Raw genomic sequence first — 15,540 nt, forward strand, 5'->3', positions numbered from 1 at the left:
ACAAAACATTCCAATCGTAGTCCAACAGGCCATGCTGATTCATTAATTCTATAAAGGAAAAATGACATGGCTGTTACCAGTCGTTATTTGTATATTTTAGCCCTAAAATTTTTGTGAAGACAACTGTTTCAAGAGTACCAGATGCTGTAATCCTTTTGTAAAATATTTCCCATTCTCTTAGTCTTTTAAGTAACTACTTGAGTAAAATTATAAACACAAAATATTCTGTAGATGCTGAAAATCTATGGTAACATGCACAAAACGGTTGAGGAACTTAGCGGGTCAGGCAGCACTTATGGAAATGAATATACAGTTGATGATTCAGGCCAAGCCCCTTCTTCAGGACTGGAAAGGAAGGGGTAAGACGCCAGAATAAACGGATGGGGAAAGGGGAAGGAGAGCTAGCTGGAAGGTGATAGGCGAAACCTGGCGGATGGGAAAGGTAGAGGGCTCAAGAAGACGGAATCTGATAGGCCAGGAGAGTGGATCATGGGAAGGAGGAGGGGTATCGGGGGAGGTGAGGAGAAGGGGCAGGAGCCAGAGTGGGGAGTAGAAGGGGATGGGGAAAAAAGGAGTGGAAGGTGAAATCAATGTCCATGCTATCAGGTTGGAGGCGACCTGGATGGACTATGAGGTGTTAAAATTATTAAAACTTCAATTAAGTTTCTTTCATATATTTTCAGTTCTGTACATTACGTTCCATTTGGGGTCTTGAAGATCTTAAGTGCAAAGACCATAAGAACATGCATTTGTTTATTTGATTTTTGTCTTTCTATCCACTGAGCAGGATTATGAAATGGAGATGCGAGAAATTGCGGATGCTTGAATCTGGAGCAACAAATTTCAAATGCTTTTTTTAAAATTGAATTTTAAAATTGCATTTTAATAATAACTTCGATATCTATTTAAAGGACAAACACCTGTATTCTGTGGGCGTTCAGGAAAGCAGCAGAAAAAGCGATATAGCTGCCAGAGAGGAATGTTGTTAGATGATTGGTCAAGAGTTGTGAAAAACTTTGGAGTCTCGTCGTCTGTCAGTCAAGCATCCCGCCTAATTGATGGCTCTGGGCAATGCTGGCAGTCATCAGGCTCACAAGGAAAAGTAAGTGAGAAGTGATTGAGTTGATTAGTTCGTATGTTTGTCTTTCACATATTTTAAGGATCAACCACTGTTCCTCCTGTTTCTCCAGAACTTTTACATCTGCCGTTGCATTAATTGTGATCTGATTTTAAAAATATTCTTTTGTTTATTTCTCAGTGTGGAAAGCAGAGCTTTTCTCTTTCAAATAAACTGAATCTGAGAGATGTTTCCGTATAGCCCTCAATCAAATGCTTAGATTTCTCCTTGCAGGTAGCTTCAGGTTTGGTAGGTTTTAAGTGTATTTTAACCTAACGCAGTTAAATAGGCCAGTAATAAATCAAGTCTTTATTTGCATTTTCCATGTAAAGCAAGGGTATATAGCTCATGCATGGGCAATCTAGGGCTTAACTGGGCCAATTCGAAGGTTTCACTGCTGGTGGCTTCGCAGGAATATTGCATTTTGGACTGATTTTTATACCACCTCAACAGTGAAAGTATCAGGTTGCTTTCAGACACAGCATTTGATGCAGGTGGTTCTCAAATGCTATACATTTTAAATCTGAGGTTCTTTAAACTTTAAGAAGTACACTGACAGAAGATGAGGCAAATCAAATGGGTTTATGACTTGGGTTTTCTTTTGAAGGTATCAGATTCATACTTTGAGTTGCTTGGTTCAAATTTGGCGTGAATGCAAAATGTGAGGCATTGGTGAATGCCATTAAATTTTTATTCTGAACAGTTCAAGACCCTTCATATTCTGTGTATTTTTTTTATCAGTTTGGTTGTTCTGATATTACTAATGTGTATGCCCATTGCAAATTATTTTGCTATCCAACCTTACAGATATCTGTTACTGTTTGTCAAGGAAGATGTGCATTTTGGGTTTTTAAGTTGATGATATTAATTCTTACCACCCTTGGCAGTTGTATGGAAGCAGCACATGGGGTATGGATAACAAGCTGCTGTTTGAATATGAGATTAAGTTTCTCTTGCATCCCTACACTACTAATTCGAAGGAGAAAATATACTGTTTCTCAGGCTGGTTAAACAGCAAATCTTAAGACTGATAAATGGTGAAGCTTGGTGAATGTATCAGTTGAGATTGGGGGATCTACATGGAACTGATGCTTGTGGCTGTTTTGATTAAATAGATAATCTGGAATTCTGTTCTTGCGTTCTATTTTGTTAAATTTCTGATTAGATTTTGTGGGAGTTTGCTATGAAAAATTACATAATCAACATCTTTGTCTGGTGGACAGATCTGTTTTCTTAACCGTGTATTGTTATTTTACTAGCACTGGATTCGACTGGAGATTTTTCCAGATGTCCTCGTTCATAGACTTAAGATGGTTGTGGATCCTGCTGATAGTAGTTATATGCCTTCATTAGTTGTGGTCTCTGGTAAGTTAAGTACACCAGTGCATTTGCTCGTGCTCATTTTTGTCCTGGGAAGATAATTCAAGTCAAATTTTGACTCTTTTGTTTTAGGCGGGAACTCATTAGACAATCTTATTGAGCTGAAGACCATCAATATCACCCCTACTGACACTGTGGTAATGCTTCTGAACGAATGTGTGGAGGTACACGTTTTCAATGTGCTCATTATCTACATGCACAATGGATTTTGTTCCTTTTGCTTTGCAATAAGTCCTAAGATGAAACATGTGATTAGTTAGTAGAAGCAGGTGGATGTCTACTGTTTCTAGGGTTCAGTAGTTCAAATTTATTTTTGCCAAAGGCATACACACACAGGATATAAATGTGATGAAAATTAGCAGTACGTGATGAGGACAAAGAAGTTAACGGAAACTTAATGTAAATAGTTAATAATGAACGTAGTTCCTGGAAGTAGTGCTCGGGAAAATTGGGTTGCTAGTGTAGCTTAATGTTTGTTTTAGAGAAAGTAAAAGGCTTAATTTTATGGTAAGCCTTTACAAGAAGGAATGATAAAAATAAATTATTTGAAAGGAGAGAATACAGAAAGCTATAGCTGGCAGGATTTCGTAAGGTGCTGGAGGATTGGAGGATAGCTAATGTTTAAAAAGGCTCTAAGAATAAGTCAGGAGATTATAGGCCGGTGAACCTGACATCAGCAGTGGATAAGTTATTGGAAGGTATTCTAAGAGACCAGATATATAAGTATTTTTATTGACAGGGACTGTTTAGAAATAGTCAACATGGCTTTGTCCGTTGTAGGTCATGTCTACCAATCTTAGTGTTCTGAGGAAGTTACTAGGAATTTTGAAGTAATAGCAGTGGATGTTGTCTACATGGACTTTAGCAAGGCTTTTGACAAGGTCCCGCATGGGAGGTTGGTCAAGAAGATTCAGTCACTTGTCATTCTGGATGAGGTAGTAAATTGAATTAGATATTGGCTTTGTAGAAGTAGTCAGAGAGCGGTAGTAGATGTTGCCTCTCTGACTAGAGGCCTGTGACCTACTGGTGTGCCGCAGAGATCTCTGCTGGATCCATTGTTGTTTGTCATTTATATCAATGATCTGGATGATAACGTAATAAACTAGATCAGCAAATTTGCGAGTGACACCAAGATTCGGGGTGCAGTACACAGTGAGGAAGGATATCAAACTTGGAGCAGGATCTGGACCAGTTGGAAAAAGGGATGAAAATTAACAGGTGGAATTTAATGTAGACAAGTGTGAGATGTTACACTTTGGGTAGGCAAATCAGGGTAAGACTAGCATATTTAGTGGTAGGACATTGAAGAGTGGGTAGAACAAAGGGATGTGGGAATACAGATCCATCGTTCCTTGAAAGTGGCATCACAAGTAACACCATAAGATATAGGAGCAGAATTATACCATATGGCTTATTGAATCTGCTCTACTATTCCATCATGGCTGACTTATTATCCCTCTCAACCCTATTCTTCTGACTTCTCCCCGTAACCTTTGACGCCGTGATCATACAAGAGTCTTTGAACCTCTGCTTTAGTTATGCACAATGACTTGGCCTCCGCAACCATCTGTGGCAGTGAATTCCACAAATTCGTCATACTCTGGATAAAGAAATGCCTCCTCATAACTCTTCTAAATTGAATGCACTGTATTCTGAGGCTGTGTTCTCTGGTCCTGGACTCTCCCACTATAGGAAACATCCTTTTCCACATGCTGTCAACATTCAATAGGTTTCAATGAGCTTCCACTACCACACCGCACCCTCCCCCCCGCCCCATCACCACCACCACCATTGTTCTAAACTCCAGTGAATACATGTCCAGAGGTATCAAATGCTCATCGTGTTAACCCTTTCATTCTTGGAATCATTCTTGTCAACCTCCTCTGGACCCTCTCCAATGCCAACACATCTTTTCCTAGATAATGGTCCTGATACTATTCGCAATTCTCCAAGTCTTGTCTAACCAATTTCTCATTCGTAAGGCCAGTGATGTTGTGGGGATGGAACTGGACTCTCTCACGGTGGTGTCTGAAAAGAGGATGCTGTCTAAGTTGCATGCCATCCTGGTCAATGTCTCCCATCCACTACATAATGTACTGGGTGGGCACAGGAGTACATTCAGCCAGAGACTCATTCCACCGAGATGCAACACAGAGCATCATAGGAAGTCATTCCTGCCTGTGGCCATCAAACTTTACAACTCCTCCCTTGGAGGGTCAGACACCCTGAGCCAATAGGCTGGTCCTGGACTTATTTCCTGGCATAAATTACATATTACTATTTAGCTATTTATGGTTTTATTACTGCAACTGTAACGAAAGCCAATTTCCCCCCAGGATCAATAAAGTATGACTATGACTATGACGACATCCTTGCTTCTTGCATACTAGGTCTCTCAAAATGAATGCTAACCTTGGATTTGCATTCCTTACCACCGACTCAATCTGCAAGTTAACCTTTGAGGAATGTTGCACAAGGGCTCACAAGTCCTTTTGCACCTCTGATTTTTGAATTTTCTCCCCATTTAGAAACTAGTCTACAACTTTATTTTTTCTGCCAAAGTGCATGACCATACACTTCCCTACCATACGATATCCCATCTGCCACTTCTTTGCCCATTCTCTCAATATGTCGAAGTCCTTCTACAGACTCTCTGCTTCCTTAACAATATCAGCCCCTCCACCTATCTTCATTTTGTCCACAAACTTGGCCACAAAGCCATCAATTCTATCTTCCAAATCATTGAATCATCCAAACCCTTGCAGAACACCAGCAGCCAACCAGAAAAGGCCTCCATTGTTCCCACTATTTGTCTCATGCCAGCATCCTTCCTGCCATACTATGTGCTCTTACTTTGTTCAGCAGCCTCGTGTATGATACCAAATTAAAGGCCTTCTGAAAATCCAAGTAAACAACGTCCACTGACTTTCCTTTGTCCATCCTGCCTGTTACTTCCTCAAAGAATTTCAACAGATTTGTCAGGCTAGATTCCTCTTTGAGGAGAAATATGCTTTCTTTGGCCTATTTTATCATGTGCCTCTAATGCGCTCCTTCATCTTTCCAACCACTGTAGATATCGTCATAAGGAGAGTTTTTGGCATGTTTGCCTGCATGAATCAAAGTATTGAGTGGAGGACTTGGAGATGTTATGATGAAGTTGTATAAGATGTTAGAGAGGCCTGATTTGGAGTATGTTGCCAGGACTTGAGGACCTGGGTTATAGGGAAAGGTTGAATGGATTTGGACTTTATTCCCTGGGACATAAAGATTTGATAGAGGTATACAAAATTGAGAGGTATAGAAAGGGTAAATGCTTATAGGCTTTTTCCACTGGGTTTGTGCAAGACTGGGACTGGAGGTTATGGGTCAAGGGTGAAAAGTGAACTGTTTAAGGGGAACATGAGGGGGACTTTTTCATTCAGAGGGTGCTGAGAGTGTGGAACGAGCTGCCAGTGCAAGTGGGTTTGATTTCAACATTTAAGAACAATTTGGATAGGTACATAGATGGCAGGAGTATGGAGGGCTATGGTCTGGGTGCAGGTGAATGGAACGAGATAGATCAATACTTCAGCACAGACCAAATGGGCCAAAAGGCCTGCTTCTGTGCTGCAGAGTTCCATGACTTGATGATTCTACAACTCTGGCAGCTCATTCCATATAACGACTTGCTGTGTGGAAAAGCTGGGCTGTCAGATCTCTTTTAAATTTTGTCCCTCTCACCTTAAGCTTAAGCCCTTTAGTTTTAGGTTCTCCCATTTGAGGAGAAGACTCTGACTATCTATCCTATCTATATCCTAATGCTTTTATCAATATTTATTAGGTTATCCCTCTGCCTCCTGGACTTCATTGAGTACAAACCCAGCCTATCCTATTTCTCCTTGTAACTAATCCAGATAATATCCCAGTGGTTCTCTTCTGCACATGGATTACATTTCCTCTTCCACTACTCACCTCAACTTTTCACCCTTTCTGTGTCCTTTTGTATCCTCAGACAATCAAGACAGTTTCAGATACAGTGTGGTTCAAACTTGTATGGATCCTTGTCAAAAACCTTGTTAAAGTCCATATGTACCATTTCTATTGTCCTGCCTCATAAAATTTCCTGTTATCTCCTCAAATTCAGTCAGGTTTATGATTCAACATTTTCCTCCGTACAAAACCATGCTTGCTTCCCCCATTCGCTCCCTGCCCTTCCAAGTGAAATCCTGTCCCTTAGAAATCTTTTCCAATAATTTCCTTATTGATGCAAAGCTCACCAGTACTACCATTTTTGAATAAAGGAACAGAGACCCAGTAGTATCTGAAAGATAAGAGATTCTTCACATGCTAGAAATCCAGAGAAACACACACAAAATGCTGGAGGAACTCAACAGGTCGGGCAGCATCTATGGAAAGAAATAGTGCATATATTTTGGGCCAAGGCCCTTCATCAGGGACTCCTTCCTAACAAACAAGGGAATAGTCTCCTCCATTGCTTCCCATGGCATCCTGGAATAGATCTTATGAGGCTCTGGGGAATGAATAAATAATCCATGTTTTGGGTCAAGACCTTTCATCAAGACTCAGACAGACAAAGATGACTGAGCGGCTGCAGGATATTCTCAAGAGGGAAGGTGAGCAGCCAGTGGTCATTGTGCACATTGGCACCAATGACATAAGTAGAAAGGCGGAAGAGGTCTTTGCAGTGAGTGTGGGAGGAGTGAAGAGCAGGCTTACTCCCCGTGCCACATGCTAGTCAGGGCAGGAATAGGATGATAGTTTGTTGTTGTTGTTTTGTATGGCATGACCTGGGAGAGGCAGACACGAGTCTGTCCATTCAGGAGCCGGGGATGATAGTACAGATGAACAAGTCGCTGAGGAACTGATTCAAGGGGGAAGGTTTCGGGTTTCTGGATCATTGGAATATCTTCTGGGGAAGGTATGACCTTTGCAAAAAGGTGGATTACACCTAACCTGATGGAGACCAATATCCTTGTCGGCTGAGAGGAACAGACAGGAGGTTCTGCCAGACTGATAGAGATACTTGCATGGTGTGTTGGCTCCCAGGTGCCAGGGTACGGGATGTCTCTGATCGGGTGCAGAGTATTCTGAAGGGAGAGGGTGAACAGCCAGAAGTCTTCATACATGTTGGTACCAATGACGTAGGTAGAAAAAGGGAGGAGGTCCTGAAGAGAGAATCCAGGGAGTTGGGTAGGAAGCTGAAAAGCAGGACCTCCAGGGTAGTAATCTCAGGATGGTTGCCTGTGCCATGTGCTAACGAGTGCAAGAATAGCATGATCAAGCATATTAATGCATGGCTGAGAGGCTGGTGTAGGGGACAGGGCTTCGGGTTCCTGGATCATTGAGGCATCTTCTGGCGGAGGCGCGACCTGTATAAAAAGGATGGATTAGACCTGAATGCAAAAGGGTCCAATATCCTAGCAGCCCGGTTTAATAGAGCTGTTAGAGAGAGTTTAGGCAGGGGGATGGGAACTGGAGTGATAGGGCTGAGGAAGGGGAAAGCAGAAATAAATCAAAGATAGCATACAACAGAGATGATAGAAAGGACAGGCAGGAGATGAGGCATAATCACAACCAGTGGGATTAGTTACAGGGCAATAGAGGCAAGGGCACAGTTAAAACAGAAAGCAACAAATACTGGACTGAAAGTGTTGTATTTGAATGCTCGCAGCATAAGAAATAAAATGGATGATCTTGAAATTCAGCTACAGATGAGCTAAGTTTCAGAGATGGCTACAACGTCATACTTGTCAAAGGATGGCTGCCATTGGGAGTTAAATATCCAAGGATATACAGTGTATCGGAAAGATAGGTTAGTAAGCAGAGGGGGTGGTGTGGCCCTGTGTATAAGAAATAATATTAAAACATTAGAAAGGGATGACATAGGATCAGATGGTGTAGAGTCTGTATGGGTTGAGTTAAGAAATGGCAAGGGTAAAAGGACCGCACTTGGAGCATTGTAAACAATTTTGGGTCCCTTATCTAACAAAAAAAAAATGCTGGCATTGGAGAGGGCCCAGCGGAGGTTCACGAGAATAATTTCAGGAATGAAAAGGTTAATGTATAAGGAGCTTTTGATAGTCCTGGGCCTGACCTCAGCTGGAGTTTAGAGCAGTGAGGGGGATCTCATTGAAACCTATCGAATATTGAAAGGCCTAGGTGGAGTGCATATGGAGAGGATGTTCACTATAGTAGATGAGGCTAGGACCAGAGAGCAGAACATCACAATAGAGGGACCTCCGTGTAGAACAGATGAGGAGTAATTTCTTTAGTCAGCGTGTGGTGATTCTGTGGAATTCATGGCTGTGGAGGGGAAGTCCTTTGGTGTATTTAAAGTAAATGTTGAAAGGTTTTTGATTAGTCAGGGCTTCAGAGGTTACGGGGAGAAGGCAGGCGAATAGTATTGAGAGGGCTAATAAATCAGCTGTAATGGAATGGTGGAGCAGACGTGATGGACCGAATGGCCTAATTTTGCTCCAATGTCTTATGGTGTAATGGGCAGCTTTCTAGATTTTTTTTTTTAAGAAATATCTTGAGACAGTTTATTTGCATGCAAAATACGATATGTTGAATGCTGGAATCGGGCATAGTTTTTCTCATGCTTGCTTCCAAGGCAAGTTTTTTCAGTCCAGAAAGTGCTTTATTGGCAAGAGGTTTGAAAATGTGGTCCACATTTATAATGAAGTTCCACTGTTCTCAGCAGCACAGATACATTGAAATAGCTATCAAGCAGTGCAGAAGTTCTGGCATTGACTGCAAAATCCACGGCTTGAGTATTATGGGGCGTATCCGAGCAGAGGAAGAGGATCTGGCAGCAAATTTCCCTTTTCTTGCTTCAGATAATGAGGAGGATGATGATGATAAAAGCAATACTGTAAGGTACTGTGTGCACTAATGAGAGCAAATTATGGGCTGATTGATACAGTACAGTTTTGATGTAAATTATATGTTGTTTTTTCCTTATGTTTTTAAATGCATTTTTCTTTTCTGTTTTGATTTCCAATTTCGAAGACTGTCCAAAGCTGCAGTACAATTGTCAGCTGATGTCAGAAAGAGCCAGGGTAACCAGCCTTTCCACATGGATACTCCTGCCTTCTGTACATCCTATATGATTATATGTGGCAAAATTAATATTTGTAAGGTTACAGTTGTAGATTCGATCCAATGCTCCAATATCTTGTGCTTCTGAATCAAGGGCTGCGTTATTATTGATTAGAATTTTTAAATCTAGCATTACTTAAATTTGAAAAGTTCACTGAGGTTACAATCCTGTATAAGAATGTACTTCCATTCAATTCAGTTTCTTTTTAAGACACCTCACGATCCCGTAGCCACCGACCAAACAAATCCAAGTGTGAGTGCTAATTTTGAAAATAATCACCCACTTAGACTGCTGAGATTGCTGGCCATACAATGGGTCACAAAGGCGTCCCGGACGAGCCCCCAGATGTTGTAACATGATCAAAGTTACTGAATAAACTTTTGCATCCACTTTTATAATGAAATGTCTGAAGAGAAACATTTTGTCCAGCAATGATAACCTCCTGCTATTGGAGGTACTCTTGTGCCTTACTGTATAAATGATGGAATGATGGGTAATACTCTTTACAGAGACATTTTCCATTGCAAATGTGATTCTATAGATACTTTCTGGGAATACAAACATTGTGATATGTGACAATGGTGACTGGTGTTTTAACTCATAGGCTAGTTGCCTCTTGCCCTCCATTTGTTTTCTTCATCATTCAATACTTTGTGTAGAGCTCTGTCTGAAGATCACAAAACTGATGAGCAATATATTAGAAGCTATGTGTAGCATTGCACTTCCAGTGAGCACAGGAATAACTTTACAAACATGAGAAAATCTGCAGATGCTGGAAATTCAAGCAACACACAAGATGCTGGTGGAATGCAGCAGGCCAGGCAGCATCTATAGGAAGAAGTACAGTCGATGTTTTGGGTCGAGACCCTTCGTCAGGACTAACTGAAAAAAGGAGGGGAAAGGGGGATAATGTCACTTTTTAGACATCACACTTCGCCTTACTAGATTTTCAGTAAGAAAACTCATGAGAGATTTCTCAGTAATATTGAATTTGTAACTTGGGTTTCTAATCTACTTGATGCAGTAGAAAAACAGACAACAAGCAATAATGAAAGAGCAATTATTGCTGCAGAATTCCAGCCTTTGAAGCAGTAGGATCCCATTTTACACTTCTGACATTCCAAATCTGAATTTTACAAATATGATAGGTGGGGATTCTACTGATTAGTGGCAATGGATTCCTGATTGGGAAAGGAGGATTAGTGAGCAAGGTATCAGAATCAGACTTCAGATCTATTATCACTCACTTGTATGATGTGAAATTTGCACTGTACTGCTACAGCAAAGCAACAAAGACATAAAATTGCTGTAAATTACAAAAATAAACTGTTAAGATGTCTGCTTGGTAGAGGGGAAGAAGCTGTTTCTGAATAATTGTGTGGGGTCTTCAGGCTTCTGTACTGCCTCCTGAATGGTAGTAATGAGGAGAGGGCATGGTGAGGGTCCTTAATGATGCATACTGCCTTCCTGAGGCGCCACCTGTTGAAGATGTCCTTGTTGGTCAGGAGGGTTGTGTCCATGATGGAGCTGGCAGGGCCTTGCAATCCTGAGTCTCCATACCAGGCAGTGAGTGTTTACGTTTCTAAACTGTATCTCTGTTCACATTTGTTATGGAAACTGTTACTTTATAATGTTGCTAGTTCAGCAGTAATGACACTGTAGCACCTCTAGTGGCAGGAGCCTGTAATTACGATATAGGATCATTTTCTGTGGAAACTTTTTGGTAAATTGAACTTTAAAAAATGTTATTGTTCTAAAACAACACAGTGCTGCCCCTGGATAATATCCACTGCCTCAGGATGTCGATCAGGGTACTTTTCTGATGCTTAAAAATGCTGAAGAAACTCAGCAAATCAGGAAGCATCAGTGGATGAGAATAAACAGTTGACAGTTCAGGCTGAAGCCCTTCATCAGGATTGGAAAGGAAGGGGGCAGGAATGGGGGGAGGTGGAGGAGTACAAACTGGTGAGAGATCAGGAAAATGAGTGAGGGGATTAGGTGGGTGGGTGTGGAAGGAGGAATGAAGTAAGAAGCTGGGAGGGGATAGGTGGAAGAGATAAAGGTCTCAACCCAAAATGTTAACTGCTTGTTCCCCGCCATCGATGCTGGCTGACTTGATGAGTTCTGGTTTGAGTTGCTCAAGGTTAACAACATCTACAGAACCTCTTGTTATTTCAATCTCTGTACTTTGATTTTTTGCCGTAACTTTCTGAATTGACCCTAAGGGAAACTTCAGGTTATGCTTTATATTTATTTGGAGCAGTGTTAATTATGTTTAATAGCTAACAATGTATCATGATTTATTTTGTTATTTCAAAAATGGAGGAAGAGGATGAGTATTGTACCTGCATGATATAACTTCAAAAATTGTATTTTTCATCCCTCCTAGCCTTGTAAGGAAGAAAGCATCTGGCTTAGAGTCAACAGCAACAATTAGAACAAAAGTATTTGTGTGGGGTCTAAATGATAAAGACCAGCTTGGAGGACTGAAAGGCTCAAAGGTTAGTGTTATTATTTCTGTGATTACTTTTTTAAGAATTATTTACAATATTACTTGGATGGGCTAAATCACATAGAATATATTATGAAAAGATAAATATGCAGACTATTATTTAAATGATGAGAGTTTGAGGGAGATTGAAGTTCAGGGGCGTCTGGTTGTCTTTTAGTCAAGTCATTGAAACATGCAGGTTTGGCAAGCAAGCAGGAAGAGATTTATTGCAAGAGAATTTGGGTAAAAAAAGTGACCTACAAAATACATGGAGCCCTATTTAGAAGGAACCTGCAATATTGTCTACTGGTCTTGTTTCCTTATCTAAGGAAAAGATATTGTTGGTGATTGAGGGACTTCAGTGAATATTCACCAGTCTGATTTCTAGGTAGAAGGTGTGCAGTCTGAAAAGTGAGCACATTTTACCTGTACTTTTGAGTTTAGAAAGCTCAAAGGTATTTTAATTGAAATGTTCAAAATTTTTGTGGGGTTAACAGGCAGGTGCAGGAATAGTATTTTCTCTGGCTGATGTGTCTGGTACCAGGCGTCACAGTTCGAGGAGAGTGAGATGAGAAGAAATGTTCTTGATCAGAGAGTAGTGAGTCTTTGGAATTCTCTACCCCTTGGAACTGTGGAACCTTGGTTGTTGATTGTATTCAGCAATGAAATTGATGAGGCCTAAATAGAGTGTACGTGGAAAGGGTATTTCATTTAGTGGGGGAGTCTAGGGCCAGAGGGAAGAGCCTTAGAATTGAGGGATGTCCATTTTGAACAGAGATAAGGAAAAGTTTCTTTAGCCAAAGGGTGATGAAACTGGAATTGATTGCCACAGACTGGTGTGTAGGCCAAGTCATTGGGTATGTTTAAGGCAGAGGGTGATAGGTTCTTGATAAATCAGGGTGTCAAAAGTTATGGGGAGAAGGCCGGAGAATGGGGTTGAGAGGGATAATAAATCACCCATGGAATGGTGAAGCAGACTCAATGGGCTGAATGGCTAATTCTGCTCCTCTGTTTTATTGTCTTATGTTCTTATAAATTTTAAATGTTAAAGCAATCAGAGGATAGGGTGTTAGTGCATGGAAGTGCTTTACTGAATTACAGACAGGCATGGGGAGTTAAATGATCTGTACATCAGGGCCTGCCTTTTGTAATTAAGTAACTAGAACTGCCATTCTGTCATATTCTTGTGCTGCAGATTGAGGCTTCTATATCAATGCATAATTCTTCAATACAGAAGTAATGTAATCTGTCTGGATATCCTGCAAACAGTAGCTTTTCACTGAATCTCCATAAATGTGACAGTGGTAAACCAATAACACAGAGGATGTTTGATCATTTGAAATGTAATTAAATAAGAAGACACCTCTTAGATTGACAACTAGTGATGAGTGTTTTAAAGCAAGGTGTTTTCAGTTCAAAATACCGAACTACTAGAGGAACTCAGCAGCTCAAGCATCACCTGGCGGGGTGGGGGTGAAAGGAATTGTTGATGTTTTGGGTTGAGACCCTTCATTAGGTTCCAATGCTTGATTTCAACCTGAAACATTGATAGTTCTTGTCAACCGCCACAGATGTTGCTCGAGCTGCTGACTTCCTCCAGAAGTTTATATTTTGCACCTGATTACAGCATCTGCAGTCTTTTGTGTCTCCAGCTGTTTTCAGTTTGCTGGTCAATCAAATCCATCTTCACTAGATGTTTAAAAACCTCTTCTACTTTAAATTTTAGATAAAGGTCCCCTCATTTTCAGAGACATTGTCAGCTTTAAATGTCGTGCAAGTGGCTGGTGGTTCCAAGAGCCTTTTTGCAGGTAATGCAACATTTACTTTAAATGCTTTTTCTGAAGCTGTGTAGCAGCATTTCATGTTGTTTGTGATACACATTTTGGGTTTCACCAGGACCACTCTGTTCCAGATCCCATCACAGTCATTGTCCAAATGTGGGCTAAACAGTTGAATTCAAGAAGCGCAAAGAGAGTGGCTGCTCTTGTCATCAAGTGCAGTGTCTAATTGCCCTGATAGGGTTACAGTTAATGGGTATCAAAGTGAAAACGCTCCAGTGAATTGTACTTCCCTCAAGGGAAGGTGTTTGTGATATTGGAGGTCAATCATTCCAGCCACAGGATATTGTTGCAGAAGATCCTCAGGACAGTGACCAAGGTTCAACCATCAATGATCTTCCTTCTGTCGTAAAGTCAAAAGTAGAGATGTCCTGCTGATGGTTACACAATGTTCAATTCTATTTGCTGCTCTTCAACAAATGAAGCACATTATGTTTGTGTGCAATAAGTTGTAGACTACATTTGTGCATAGGTTATTAAGTGGCAAGCAATGGTGCCAGGCAATGCCAGTATCTAATAACAAAGTGTCTAACTACCTACTTCCCCTATTTTCTTATCACATAGCCAATCGATGTACTGTTTCTCAGAGCAATCCTTCTCACACACTAATTTTCCCTGTAAGCTTTTCTCCTCCCAGATTTTACCATTCTCCTATCCACTTGGGGTAGTGTACAGTGACCAATTAACCTACCATCCCTGAATTGGGATGTGAGAGGAACTGGGGTACAAGTGGGGTGGGGGGGACCCACATGGTCACAGAGAGAATATGCAAGCTACGCAGAGACACTGCCAAGTTAACTAAACAGCATGCTTTGCTTCTCAATTTTACACTATTTTAATACAGTTAATACATTGTTATATTCGCTTTAACTCTTTATAGCTCTCTTCCATGGCAGCAACAATATTCAAAGTAGGACACAGGAGAAACGCTTCCAATAGATTTATACATCAAAAAAAATTTCACGTTTGTAAGCTATCATGCACACAACCTCGTGTGGCACTTTGCTAAAGGACTTATGAAAATCCAAGTACAAAACATCAATGGGTTGTCCTTTGTCTATTCTGCTTGTTATTTCTTCAACAAATTCCAACAGATTTGCTGGGCAAGATTTTCCCTTGAAGAAACCATGCTGACTATGACCTTTTTTATGGTGTAGATTAGGAAAATCAGGTTGGTGCGAATTCCAAGAGTGGGAATTTCTAGAATGCCCATGAGATGGCTTTTTAGAGCAGCTCATGGTTGAACCCACTAGGGGATCAGTTATTCTGGATTGGGTGTTGTGCAATTAACCTGAATTGATTAGAGCGCTTAAGGTAAAAGAACCCTTGGAGGCAGGTGATTGAATTCACCCTGAAATTTGAGAAGGAGAAGCTAAAGTCAGATGTATCAGTATTACAATGGAGTAAAGGAAATTAGAGAGGCATGCCAGAATTGATTGGAAAAGAACACTGGCAGAGATGATGGCAGAGCAGCAATGGCTGAAATTTCTAGAAGCAATTCAGAAGGCACAGGATGTATACATCTCAAAGAGGAAGAAGTATTCTAAAGACAAGATGACACAAACATGGCGAGCAAGAGAAGTTAAAGTCAACATAAAAGCCAAAGAGAGGG

At 40.8% G+C, this 15,540-nt stretch overlaps 1 protein-coding gene across 8 annotated transcripts in view; it reads left to right on the forward strand.

Annotated features, from left to right (window-relative positions):
• The window catches only part of herc2 (HECT and RLD domain containing E3 ubiquitin protein ligase 2), a 231,142-nt gene that overhangs the window by 142,368 nt on the left and 73,234 nt on the right, over positions 1–15,540 (forward strand). For 7 of the 8 annotated variants that reach the window (XM_072262724.1, XM_072262731.1, XM_072262727.1 and 4 more), the window contains 6 exons: positions 912–1,102; positions 2,377–2,482; positions 2,570–2,661; positions 9,198–9,376; positions 11,989–12,100; positions 13,817–13,898. In XM_072262724.1, coding sequence (XP_072118825.1) covers positions 912–1,102; positions 2,377–2,482; positions 2,570–2,661; positions 9,198–9,376; positions 11,989–12,100; positions 13,817–13,898 — 762 coding nt within the window. The remainder of the gene's footprint in view (positions 1–911; positions 1,103–2,376; positions 2,483–2,569; positions 2,662–9,197; positions 9,377–11,988; positions 12,101–13,816; positions 13,899–15,540) is intronic. The other variant, XM_072262725.1, reaches the window with a different exon arrangement.

This window comes from Mobula birostris, chromosome 7, assembly GCF_030028105.1.
Source record: "Mobula birostris isolate sMobBir1 chromosome 7, sMobBir1.hap1, whole genome shotgun sequence".
Lineage (NCBI taxonomy): Eukaryota > Metazoa > Chordata > Chondrichthyes > Myliobatiformes > Myliobatidae > Mobula > Mobula birostris.